General features: G+C 38.1%; 1 protein-coding gene across 4 annotated transcripts in view; it reads left to right on the forward strand.

Moving 5' to 3' along the window:
• LOC127453655 (cyclin-dependent kinase 14-like) overlaps positions 1–14,209 on the forward strand; it is a 334,552-nt gene that overhangs the window by 67,316 nt on the left and 253,027 nt on the right. For all 4 annotated transcript variants that reach the window (XR_007899434.1, XR_007899433.1, XM_051720217.1 and 1 more), the window contains one exon: positions 9,770–10,015. Coding sequence is in view for 2 of the 4 variants with exons in the window: in XM_051720217.1 (XP_051576177.1) it covers positions 9,770–10,015 (246 nt within the window). In the remaining 2 variants the exon portion in view is untranslated. The remainder of the gene's footprint in view (positions 1–9,769; positions 10,016–14,209) is intronic.

A 14,209-nucleotide genomic window follows, 5' to 3' on the forward strand; every position in this document is an offset into this window, starting at 1 on the left:
AAGAGCTTAGGTGTTATATTTGATACCATTATGTTCTTTGAAAATCTAATTTCCAATGTTTGTAGAACAGCATTCTTCCACCTCAGAAATATTGCTAAGTCACGACACATGCTCTCTGATGCTGATGCCGAAAGTCATGTGAATAATTCATGGATTTATGACCTCAAGACTAGATTATTGTAATGCATTACTGGGAGGAAGTCCAGCAAGTTCAGTAAATAAACTTCAACTGTCAGAGTGCTGACTAGAACCAAGAAATATGATCGTCGTTATATTGGCTACCTGTTACATTTCGTATTTTAAAATTCTGTTATATACATACAAAGCTTTGAATGGTCTAGCTCCAGTCAGGAGCTTTAGTTGGGTCTACCGGAACCAGAAACATTTCACAGAAACATTTCTCATAATCTATAACTCTGCAATAAATTGAATGGCATCTACGCTAATATTATTCTATTTGTTTCCATGTCTCAACCTTGGGATTCATATCCCGAGGTTACCAGAGCCGGCCAGATCCAGCTCCGTTCCTGCTTGGTGTCGGACTCCACTGCTGTGATGACGACAAACTACAGCCGCTGCTAGCCAGACATCACTTTAGTCTTTTACGACGGAATTCAGAGGATGAACTGATGCCAACTCCAACCGTAAGACATGCCTGAACCTTGGATTTAGGATGGATCCCACCGAACCTCTCCGAAATGACCTGCCGGTTGAGCTGAGATCAATCTCTTGAAATGGAATACATAGACTATCAATTATTTGCCCACAAAAGCCTTCATCAGCCAGCTAAAAAAGGACAATGCATCAATGTGAACGTCTGCAGTTAATCCAGGATGAACTTCAAAGACATTAGTCATTAATCTTACAGTTCTTACAAAAAAGACTCTTAACACTTACTTAATTTACTCATATTAAACCATGCACTGCACATAAATAACTAATATTGGCATTATATTCATGTTGTTTAGTCAGAGGGGAACTGGCCCCCACAGTGAGTCTGGTTTCTCCCAAGGTCATTATTCTCCATCAACCAACATCTTATGGAGTTTTATGTTCCTTGCCACAGTCGCCTTCAGCTTGCTCTCTGGGGTTATAAATACAATTATTATCTGACTACTTAATTATTTATTTTTATACACAATTTACAATTACACAATGATGACTCTAAGACTTTATAGATATTACAGTTTAATTTTCTGTTAAAGCATGATTTCTGTAAAGCTGTTTTGAAATGATGTGTGTTGTGAAAAGCGCTATAAAAATAAAAATGACTTGACTGGCCTGACAGAATCAGCTCACTCGTGTGTGTTAGTGTGATCTTCAGGATAATGAATTCTTGGAGAACACACAGTTATCATACGGTCTCTTTTGGCTTTGAATATCGAGAGGCTCATTTATTAGAAGATCAGAGCTGTTTTCAGGAAATACAGTCAGATTATGGACCAACAAAGGAATGTTCCCTATATTTTTCCTTAGTAAATTCTTATTACTCTCTGCTTTATATCCCAGTGGACCAGAACATTTTCATGATCAAACTACTGAAGTTTAAAGCGGATCTAAAACATCTCTGTCTTTATGCTCTCATACTCGCGAGGCATGAAACTAGTCTAATTACATGGTCTTTAGGAACCTTATTGGACAAATAAAAAGCTAATTAAAATAATTACACTATTCATAGTATTGCTTGATTTTACATTACAAGCAAGAACATTGCAAACATGTCTTGAAAATCTGATATATCGCCGAGCCCTATTTCAGACAATAACATATGTTATGAAAGTATTGGTTCTAGTGTGTTTGCCTAATGGATTCTTAAATATAAATTATTGCATCTCACCTCGAGATATTTTTGCTCTTTTGCTGGAGTCACTGTCATCCATTTCAGAGTAACAGTCCTGACAGCAGCTCTTTATAATGCTATCGGCAAAACACAACTACAACCCTAAGATGACAAACAACATACACCGCCTCTCCACTGCATTACATTACAGCTCTTTGTTTTTAAATAAAAAAAACTGTGTTTCATTTGTTTCTAGACGGAAATTAGATTTTCACCTTGGAGCTTAGTTACAGTGGCAAGAAAAATATGTGAACCCTTTGGAATTACTTGCATTTATGTATACATTTGTCTTAAAATCTGGTTTGGTCTTCATCTAAGTTACAATAATGAACAAACACAATCTGTTTTAATAACACACACATTATTGTATTGTTCTTGTGCATATTGAATACATCATTCAAACATTCACAGTGTAGGTTGGAAAAAGTATGTGAACCCATAGGCTTATGATGTCAACAAAAGCTAATTAGAATCAGGAGTTGGCAAACCTGGCATCCAATTAATGAAATGAGATTGTAGGTGTGGGTTAGAGCTGCTTTGACTTATAAAATGCACTCAAACATTTTGAGTTTGCTATTCACAAGAAGCATCTGCTGAGGTGGACCATACCTCGCAAAAAAGAGATCTCAGAAGATCAACGATCAAGAATTGCTGCTTTGCATAAAGCTGGAAAGGGTTACAAAGTTATCTCGTAGAGCTTAGATATTCATCTGTCCACAGTTAGACAAACTGTCTATAAATGGAGATGATTTAGTACTATAGGTACTCTCTCTAGAAGTGGCCGTCCAGCAATGATGACTCAAAGGGAACACCGCAGAATGCTCAATGAGGTACAAAATAACCCTAGAGTGACAGATAAAGACTTGAAGGAATCATTGGAACTGGTGAACATCTCTGTTCATGAGTCTACTATATGGAAAACATTAAACAGGTATGGTGTTCATGGCAGGACGTCACGAAAGAAGCTGCTGCTTTCCAGTAAAGACATTGCTGCATCTCCTGAAGTTTGCCAAAGACCACTTTGACACTCCACAACGCTACTGGGAAAATGTTTTGTGGACTGATGAAACTAAGGTTTAATTGTTTGGGAAGAACAAGCAGCACTACGTATGGCGTAAAATGGGCACCGCATACCAACATGAAAACACCATCCCAACGGTGAAGTACGGTGGAGGGAGCATCATGATTTGGGGCTGCTTTGCTGCTTCGGGGCCTGGAACACTTGCCAACAGAGGGAAAAATTAATTCCCAAGTTTATCAAGATATCCTACAGGATACTATCACGTTGTGCAGGTCTAATCCGCAGCAACCGGAAACACTTGGTTGAGGTTATTGCTGCCAAATGAGGATCGACCAGTTATTAAATCCTAGGGTTCACTTACTTTTTTCACAGCATTTTGAATGCTTAATAGGATGTGTTCAATAAAGACTTGAAAGATTATGATTGTTTGTGTTTTAGCTTAAGCACATTGTGTTTGTCTTTTGACTTTGATGAAGATGAGATCACATTGTATGACCAATTAATGCAGCAAACCAACTAATTCCAAAGGGTTCACATACTTTTTCTTGCCACTGTATGTTTCCAGCATGGCATGGAGAACCGGCAAGTAAATTATTTTTTTCTCTCTCCTCTCTCTCTCTCATCGCCGCTCCGCCCTCCCCTGATCCAGATAGACGGGGATGACCTGCCGGCAGACGGGGCGCAAGGCACGTCCCCCCCCCCATGCTGGGGGCTCCCCGGCCTGAGAGAACGGGGGAGGAATGTGGCAGGGCGGAGGGCGGGGCTGGGCCGTGATTCCACACACCCGGCCCCTAATTGGGCTGATAAGCCCAAGAGGGATAAAGGCTGACTGGAGACGGAGAGAGAGAGTTACGGACAGCTCTCCGACACCTGTGTGTGTGTTTTGTCTTTTTGGTTCAGTTTATAATTAAACTATTATTTATATTATCAAGCCGGTTCTCGCCGCCTCCTTTCCATTGATGTGTTACAAAGACAAAGAAAGAAAATACTTTTGTTAATCATAAAATAATGGGCGAATACTTTCAGATGAATTGACCTGACTGATACATCATCCTGTCTCTACTATGAAGTATACCTGAGCCCAGTTGAAATTTGAGTAAAGGTGTAAGAAGAAAGGCTGCTAACGAATTGGTGCCTGCAATCGTTTACAGATCTTGAATCTTTCTAGTCTCCCGTTCAGCTGCAGAATATCCCATCAGGCGTGTTTTGCACCTGAAAGTGGCGTCTGACACATAAAAGACTTTCCACGTGCGAGGAGGTTCACAGCAGATGGAGGAGTTTCTTTCAAAGCGCTTGTGATCCATTTGTGATTGTGTAATGATGCCGCATTGACGTGTGTTCCAAATAAAGCCATGATGCTGAACTCTGTCATATAATGATGCTGCATTAGTACAGAGATCATTATAAACAAACATCTCCAACCACATTATCTTTTGAATGTTTAGTTAAAGGTGCACTATGTACTTGATGATTCAGTTCATGTGAAAACATAACTTTTTTGGCAGTGTAACAAATAACCACTGCGCACAAGCACATACAGGAAGTTGCTTTCAGAGTTTAATGGAATACTTTGTGGTTTCCATTAAGTGTGCTGAAATCCCACATACAGCCTACAGTCGTCATTGTACTGAAGATACTGCAGTAAATCACTCAGTGTGCATGATAGCTGTGTAAATTAGAAGATAAATGTTATCTCTGTTTAGGGACGCTGCTAATAGTTTTACCCTGCTACATTTTGTTTAGAATAAAACGGCATCATTAATATAACATTTTACAGTGCTGTGAAAAAGTATTTTCCTCTTCCTGATTTCTTCTATTTGTGTGTATTTTTTATACTAAATTGTTTTAGATCTTCAAACGAGATATAACATAAAACAAAGGCAACCTGAGTAAACACAAAATACACTTTTCAAATATATAGATATATATAGGTATATTTTTTATTGAGGCAAAAAAGTTATCCAATACCTATATCACCCATGTGAAAAACTAACTGCCCCCTTAAACTTCTAGCTGCCACCTTTAGCAGCAACAAAGAAATGCTTCCGATAACTGGAGATCAGTCTTTCACAACACTGTGGGGGAATTTTGTCCCACTCTTCTTTCCAGAACTGCTTTAGTTCAGCCACATTGGAGAGTTTTCGAGCATGAACTGCCCATTTAAGGTCCTGCAACAGCATCTCAATCGGGTTCAAATCAGGACTTTGACTACGCCACCCCAAAACTGTAATTTAGCTTCTTTTGGGGCATTCAGAGGTGGACTTCCTCCTATGCTTTGGATCATTGTCTTGCTTCATAATCCAGTTGTGCTTGAGCTTCAACTCACGGAGTGATGACCGGACGTTCTCCTTTAGGACTTTCTGGTAGAGAGCAGAATTCATGTTTCTCTCAATAGCAAGTCGTCCTGAAGCAGCAAAGCATCCTCACACCATCACACTACCACCACCATGCTTGACCGTAGATTATTCTGTGTTTGATTTACACCAGATGTAACGGGACCCCTGTCTTCCAAACAGTTCCACTTTCAACTCATCGTACACAGAACATTCTCCCAAAAGCTTTGAGGATCATCAAGGTGTGTTTTGGCAACATTCAGACGAGCATTAATGTTCATCTGGGTTAGCAGTGGTTTTCGCCTCAACACTCTTCCATGGATGGCATTTTTGACCCGTGTCTTTCTGATAGTGGAGTCATGAACAGTGACCTTTATTGATGCGAGAGACGCCTGCAGTTCCTTGGATGTTGTCCTTGGCTTTATTGTGACTTCCTAAATGAGTCGTCACTGTGCTCTTGGAGGAATTTTGGAAGGTCAGCCACTTCTGGGAAGGTTCACTACTGTGCCAAGTCTTCTCCATTTGGAGATAATGGCTCTCACTGCGGTTCTTTGGAGTCTCAGAGCCTTTGAAATAACTTTGTACCCCTTCCCAGACTGATGTATTTCAATCACCTTTATCCTCATCACTTCTGGAATTTCTTTGGACCTTGGCATAGTGTGCTACTGGGTGACCTTTTAGCCAACTTCATGCAGCTGAACAAGTTGTATGTAGGTGTTGATTTGATTGATCAGGGCTGGCAGTAATCAGGTCTGGGTGTGTCTAATCCAGCTGAACCCCATTATGAATGCAGTTTCATAGATTTGGGGATTTACACACATGCCCAATTGGTATTGGATCACTTTTTTTGCTTCAATAAACAACATTATCATTTAAAAACAGTATTTGGTGTTTACTCAGCTTACCTTTGTTTTATGTTAAATTTTGTTAGAATTTTTGAAACTATTTAGTATGAGATATACACAAAAACAGAAGAAATCATACTTTTTCTCATTCCATTAATTTCACATGGAGGTTTGGGAATCGAGAACAGCCATTTTTTATATAATAAACCTCTCATCATGCAGTCGTGCTTTAATGGACATTGCACTGGGAGTCCAACCTGAAACAAGAAAACTGGTGAGACATCTGCAGTTTTACGTGACAAGTGTCATGATGGAAACGATCTTGACGCACATTTGTGAGGGCATGAACAACTGTGATTGATTGAGACACAATTAGAGCTCATTGTGTCAAGCATTCTTAGAACAATAAACACACTGGTGACAGCTGCTCTTGGGACCGGCGCTGCACATTTTCATCTTATTCAGGATTGACAGCAGAGGAGGCGGAGTCTGTCTGAGGCTTAGAGAAAAGGAATGCCGTGGGATGAAACATAGTTGGGCACATCTATAATAAAAGCTGTTTTCTGATGTTCCGACGGTCTGCAGTTTCAACCAGAACTGATTGGACCCAAAAAAGTGACAGGGCGAGTCGCAATCCGTTCAGGTTGGTCTCACAGGACGACGAGGATCCTGTTTTTGCTCATTTTAAAAAGGTCACATACATGTTCATGTGCGGAGAAATTCTGGCCTGTCAGAAACTGAATGAAAATGGTGTTGAATGTCATTGTGCTTTGAGCTTCACTGTAACTTCAGCTGTCATAGAAGCCAGAGAGTGCTTGAAAAATGTCATGCACATCAGGGATGGCATGAGGTTGAGTAAATGATGACAGAATTTGTATATTTGGGTGAACTATCCCTTAACTATCGCCTTCAAGTCTGGTCCACTTTACATCTTATTCTGACCAAGAACCGCCTACTTAGACAGGAAGAGTGTGTCTGTATACCTCTTTTACTTGATGGATGGTTTTAATAACTCATCTCGCACTGTTGGTTTGGGAATCGATTACGGCTGGGTATTGATACAGATTTCCCGATTCGATTTCGAATCATATGGGTGTATTTCAATTATAATGTCCCTTTTGCCTACATATGAAATAAATTATCTCCCAGCTAATGCTGTTAATTATACAGGCGACCTTCTAACTAGGTAACTAAGTTTTCCATCATTTTGGTCGCATTGTGGCTTTTTTTTTAAATGAGTAAATCCATGTATTCAATCAATAAATAAGATATTATATTTCATATATTACAACCCCAATTCTGAAAAAGTTGGGACAGTATGAAAAATGCTAATAAAAACACTCTTTGCTGTATTGAAAGCTCTACAACTACACATTATTTGATGTTTTACCTTGTGAATTTTTTAAATTGTTTTATGTACAGTAATTTCAAATCAGATGATTGCAACATGCTCCAAAAAAGTTAGGACAGTCGAGTGTTTGCCACTGTGAAACGTCACCATTTCTTGGCTTTATCTCTTCAATGCCATGCATGATTACAATTGTTTATTTTATGTTGTTTTTGATCAACAACTGACTGTAAAGAACAGAAAGAGTATTAAAAGAGACATTATTCAATGACAAATCGGTCGCGTGGATCTCGTCTTTGGACACACAGAACAACTTTTACTCACTGCTGAATACTCCACCAATATACAACACAATTACTGCTGAGCGAAGTTTTACCAGTCAGTTGCCAAATATATACATTCTTAGTCTCACAGTGTGACATCACAGTGATATCCTCTCATTGTAGCGGAGAGTTGCACATAGAGTAAAAGATCGATCTTGGGATTTAAGAACCGATATCGAAATCGATATTTTTACCCACCCCTACAGTCGATTTCCCAATTTGATTTGATTCCGATTCACAAGCTCTCGATCCGATTTGATTCCGATTTTGGATAAGATTGGATTTGATTGTTCCCTTTGGGTATATTTCATGTATAAGGTTAATTTTGCTTAAATATGAAAAAGTATTTCTCAGCAAATGCTGTAAATTGTGTAGGGAACCTTCTAACTTGGTTTATAACGGAAATCAAACAACAAAACGATTTAAGCGATATAATAATCTGCACAACCAAAACTGAAGTAAACTGTAAATTAAAAGTAAAAGATCCATCTTGGGTTTTAAGAATCAACATCGAGATCGTTCAAATGAAGATTGCGATGAATCTAAATATCGTTGTTTGTACCCAACTCTTCCGCGCTGTTCATGAGTGATACCACAAATCAAGCGGCCCGTTGAGGAGAGGCGTGCTATTACTTTACTTTACTACACTTACAACTAGATGTCAACCGATATATCGGTTTTACTGATTAATCGGAGCAGATATTTGCTTTTTGGAATGATCGGTTATCTGCTAAAATAAATGCCAATAGTTGTCAGTCGATTTTGTTTGTTTGTTTGTTTTATTTCTCCGTTCGTTCTATATACTCACCTGGATGATTTTTTAGAATCTCACCTAGTCTCATAGAATGAACGTTATTATAGCAAAATTTTTTCAAAATGACTTTTACGTGCCATTTTTTAAAACGATTGGCCGATTAATTGTTATCTGTCTTTTTTCTCCTTCTTAGTTGTTATCAGAAGATTCCAGTATCGATTGAGACCTACTTATAACCACCTAGAACACTCTAGCAACCATATAGCAACACCATAGCAATCACTAACAGCACTCTGGCAACTGCATATCAATGCTCTAGCAACCACTAAAACACTAGCATCACTGTGGCATGCTTTGTGTGGGTAACCACCACTCACTGTTTCTTGAGAAATTCTAGTAACTGTTTGTGTTGTGTTGGGTAATAAATGCAGATAGCATAAATTGGTTGACACTTTTCTTTAAGGCTGATGTATTCTGGCTACCCAGTTAAGCAAAGAAGCCAAAGGCTGTTCTAAGAACTGTTTCCTGAAGTAAAAAACCCCGCCGGTGTAATGCACCCGCTTCTGATCAGACTTCACCTGGTCATTGTATATTTGTGTAATTAGAAAGGTGGTTTCTGGGGGTGTTCTGTTGGAGTCTCACCCGCCTCAGAAAACCCCATAAATATTTCATGTCAGGTGGCCGCGGATAACACGACACGCTCGCCTGGCCCTTTTGTGCTGCGTGACATTCCCTGCGGCGATGGAGTGGCCGGTAGGCACGCTCTGTTTCTATTAATGCTTTTGTGCGTGAGAGATACTGTATGTATAGCAGGCAGTAATGCAGTCCAGTGTTTGAACAGACTAAGTCTAAGAACTACTTTGAAGAAAAGCAACAGGAGAATGTCTTGTAGATTTGGCTTTGGCGACTTCAGCCTTTTACATGGCAGAAATACTTTTCCTAATCTGTATTTCTTCTCTTGTTTTCCAGCAAAAATATCTAAGCATCCTTAACTTTGCATAAGATTTAATATGTGAATACGTAGTGCATATGTTTTGAATTAAGTTTCTTTTTTCTTACGAATATCAAATTTAAAAAAATAAGCATTTTTTAACAATTTGCTAATGTGATTAAGAAAACACACTTAATTGAAGATACTGTATGTTCTCATAATATCGTATGCAATATAAGTTTTAAGGACGCTTCGAGATTTTTAACGCTTCGAGATTAAGCTCAAGTCAATTTCTCTTCTTTTAAAACAGTAACTTACGGTTATTTTTTATACTGATTCCAAAATGTTTTATTTTTTTTGCATTGTTTACACAGATATGTGTCACGAAGATGTCCACTCGCAGCTGTCAGGGATCAGACGCGCTCATCAAGACGTTAGACACCATCCCTGAAGATAAGAAAGTGCGAGTGCAGCGGACGCAGAGCGGCTTTGATCCCTTCGAGAAACCCGCCAGCCAGGTGAAGCGCGTTCACTCTGAGAACAATGCCTGCATCAACTCCAAAAGTCCCTCCGCCGGGAAAGAGTCTCCCAAACTACGACGCCACTCCAGTCCCAGTTCTGTGAGTCTGTGTGTGTGTGTGTGTGTGTGTGTGTGTTTGCGTGGAAAGTGTGTGTGTGTGTTTGCGTGGAAAGTGTGTGTGTGTTATTGGTGCTAATTAGAGTTTGTTATGGAATGAGCGACTCTATGGCTATTTTGACTGATAACAGATAATGATTTTCCTTGATATGGCCAATTCCTAGACCTCTGAGGAGCTTTGAAATGCATTTTTAATGTAGACATTTTCTGATTTTTCAGTTATTTATTTATTTGCTAATTTTTTTGGTTAATAGATATAATAGGTCTTTTTATTAGTAAAAGTTAGAAATTTGGCATGAAATTAACCTTTAAAATCGCACAATAATACAGTGAATTTGATTTTTAAAATACAGCGCAACAGTGCCTACCCCTTTTTTATTTTTAATTTATTTAATATTTATTTTTGGCCGTCATGGTGCAGGATTTTTCCTATAAATTAATTTTATAGTGATTTCATAAAATCCTTCATAAAAGAGTTGTGCGCCATACCCAAACTAAGCAGCTCTGAGGTGAATCACAACATTATAAACTTTGATTTGCCAGATTTAAAATAAAAATAAAAATATATATATATTTTTTTTTGGCTTCAAAAGCATTGCGAATGACTAAATTAATTAATTAATTAAAAACTATGGAAATATGACAAATTATTGATTTAAATTTTTTGATTATAAGTGTAGAAAAAATATTTTATTGCAAAATATTCATTAATATACATTAAGTAGTTTAAAAAGTGTAGGGACTCACATAAGTGCATCATGGGAGTGGGCGGTTGCTGCAGAGCTCTTTTGGTGAGCTTTGTTTGCTGCAATTCTCTGATTGGTGGATTTTTCTCTTCAGGATTCATGAATATTTTAGTAGTTTTTGTTTTGTTTTTACCAGCAATTCAACTCTTAAACACACTGAATTTTTAAATGAAGTTGAAATTCTCTGATTTTGTATGTTCCTTACTTTTTCTCTGTTGTTTTATGTTTTGTTTTGGATTTTTGTCGTTTGTGCTGGATTTGTGAAGTGAAAAAGACCTTGAATTTGTAGAAAGGCACAAATAAAATAAAGTTATTACTATTACATAATTTATGTAATTAATCGCACTGAATTAACGCATTAAATCGACAGCCTTAGTTATTATATTATATTTTTATTAACTTATTTATGTGATCACACCTGTTGTACCTTCAGGTGGCATAACTACCATAATATGTTGACTCAAGCAACTTTTAAAATATTGGTTAATATTTTAAAAATATTGCACAACACTGCAGATGTAATGTAAAAGCTGACTTTTGGCTACCAAACACAATATTTACCCTACAATGAGCTAATAAAGTGCTCAAAGGTGCTGAAAGCTATTTTGTTTTTCATGGAAAGAGACAGAAATGTGTCCGCGGTCTCTGACTATTTTGACCATTTTGCGCGTTCTCATTGTATTGTCGTTTCAGTGAATTATTGAGACATAATGCCATTTTTACGCCATGCTTTTCACAACAGTTGTCAGTTGAGGGCGCTATTACGCTACTCTGTTTCTGCATGATGTCGGTCTCAAAGTTCATTTGGTATCTTCTGAGTGCGGAAAGAGGGGCGTGGCTAATTCAACGCCTCAGTCTCGTGGAAGTAGAACGGCTGAAATCGCTTACCGCACCTTTAAGAATCCACAACAAAGAATAAATGTTCCATTTCTAATATTTGTATTATGTGAGACCGCGAGTGCCAAATGCTGGTCCTTTTCAAAATACACTTTAGAGGTCGACCGATTGTGGATTTTGCCCATACGATAACTTAGGAGGCGGAAAAGGCAGATAACCGATTCATCAGCCGATAGTTTTTAAAATCAATTCATAGAACGTTACAACATTTTCCAAGTCACATAAGAACAGACATAGAGGCCAGAGTACAAAATAAATAACATAACAGATTCAGTTTGTTTTTCAACCAAAATCCCAGTAATAATCAGAAAAAAAGATTGGGTGCATAACGTGGGACTTAAGACAAAACAAGCCTGAAACACACCAGGGACTCTTATTCTGAAATAACGTAGACTTGGCTCCGTTACAATGCTCTATATTTAATATTACCAAATTAAGCTTTTTATAGCCTATATATTATTATTATTATTATTATTATTATTCACATTATGAAGTTGGAGACACAATCACATATTTGTGATTTAGCATTCGTTCAAAGCAGAAGCATAGCATTATATCCCGTTGCCCATACGTTGTGGGATCCGAAGTATTTTCGCATCTTCAAAACTTAATGGGAGCGTTCCTTAATTATACAGAGCTTCCTAAAGACCGAACTAGTCGATTTTGAAAATATGTAGTTTTGTATGTTAGACCTGAGGGGAAAGATTAAGGGAGACGGCTAGAAGGAAGTACATAGCGAGCCCATTTGCTTGCTGATTCACTCAAATGAAAAATGGATGAGTGTACGGCCTCAAAGAGAAATGGAGAGAGCGTGACCTCTTTCCCATAATACCCTTCATAGACCTTATTCAGGATTTCCACTCAAACCTGTTCTCTCACACACCTCAATCACCCTATCACGATAATAACACCCCTTGTGAGGGTAACATTAGCCCGTTCTAATAGAAGCTGCTGGAATGGAGAGTACTTGGATGTGTTTACTCAAAGCGAGTCATGATCCGGGCGTGTGGTGGCCGCTGGTCACTAGGAGACAGCTGGTGTCTGGTGTTGATAAAAGCTGCAGGGTTTGCAGTTACAGGCGCATCTGAGCATGTGGTTATACGGGAAGTGTCCGGTAATATTTCATGCCAATTGCAAGAAGTGAGTTGCTGGTATCAAGCCACGAACCTGATTGCTGAAGAAACACAATGTTTCAGGAGAACTACTGGCACTTTTTTCCCCAAGTAGAGTTCTTTTTCACTTCATAATCCAGATTTCTGTGTTGCATTAACTAATGCAAGTTACATATGACTGTACTTACAATACATAAGTTATAGTATTAAATGAGAAATGCTATTACATTATCTTAACGCTCTCATACTCAAGTCGGGACATTAGACAGATAACATGGACTTTAGGTATAATAATGAATAAAGAGTACTACTAACCAAACACAACAGCGTTACTAGTCAATCGTACCTTAGCAAGTGTTGCTGTCCGCCATATTATGAGATAAGCATTTGCTCTTTTCTAATGTAAATAGCATTAGGAACAGTTCACTTACAGTAATGTTATCAGTTGTAATCGCCATCAAATTAGTTATTTTTTGTGGGTACATTGTGATAAGCATTTGCCTTCATTCTGATTCACAGTCTCTGCAGTATTTAATAGTATTTTGTTTTTATTTGAAAAAATAAATATAAAAAATTATGCTCAATCCTTTAAGCGCTGAAGGTGTTTTGAAAGATTTCCTGTTTCAGTAGCATACCCAAAATTAAAGGCTTATAACTTGACAAAAAAAAAAAAAAACAGTGTTTGGTATCAGTAGCCTAGTTTCCATCCACTTTTCGCGCTATTTTGTTATCGACAAAGTGAAAATGCGTAAAATAAATTAACAAAAATCAGAAATTTTTCGTCTTCTGCCTGTTTCCATTCAAGTGGCCTTTTATTGATAAAAATGGTGTGCGTGATGACGTCATGCATAAAAAAACACTTTGTCGCATACGTTTTGTTTTATCGCAAAATAAATCTGCCCTTAAGCCGTTTCCATACAGAAATGTGTTTATCGCTAATTCGCCTCCCAGATGTCCCTAATTTTTTTCCTCTGAAGTTTTGGTAAAATGGGGAGAGTATTGAGACAATTCATTGAAGTTAGTCAGTTTACTGTCATTTTAATTTCACAAATAAATGCAATCAGAAGAGGAGGAATTGCAATCAAAAGGGAACAGTTGCCCTTCTGATAGGACCGTAATATCGGTCCTGATGTTGCGCCTATCGCAGGTTGCCACCGGTTACGACCCGAAAGTGAATCGTCATGGTCCTGTTCAAGCTGGCAACCTGCACCAAGTAGTGGAGGAAACTTTCAGTCTTAGTATAAGGAGCATCCATCGACGTGTATATACTGTGTACACAGATATTAAAGAAACATTGATGCAGTGTAATATCAGTGTTTACATATATGATACATTCCTGATATTCAAAAGGCTATTTTGAACAATCATCTAATCTAAAGCATCGCCATCACAACTGCATTATGTCCCGCATATTTGTCCAGC

The sequence above is a fragment of the Myxocyprinus asiaticus genome, chromosome 16 (genome assembly GCF_019703515.2).
Source record: "Myxocyprinus asiaticus isolate MX2 ecotype Aquarium Trade chromosome 16, UBuf_Myxa_2, whole genome shotgun sequence".
Lineage (NCBI taxonomy): Eukaryota > Metazoa > Chordata > Actinopteri > Cypriniformes > Catostomidae > Myxocyprinus > Myxocyprinus asiaticus.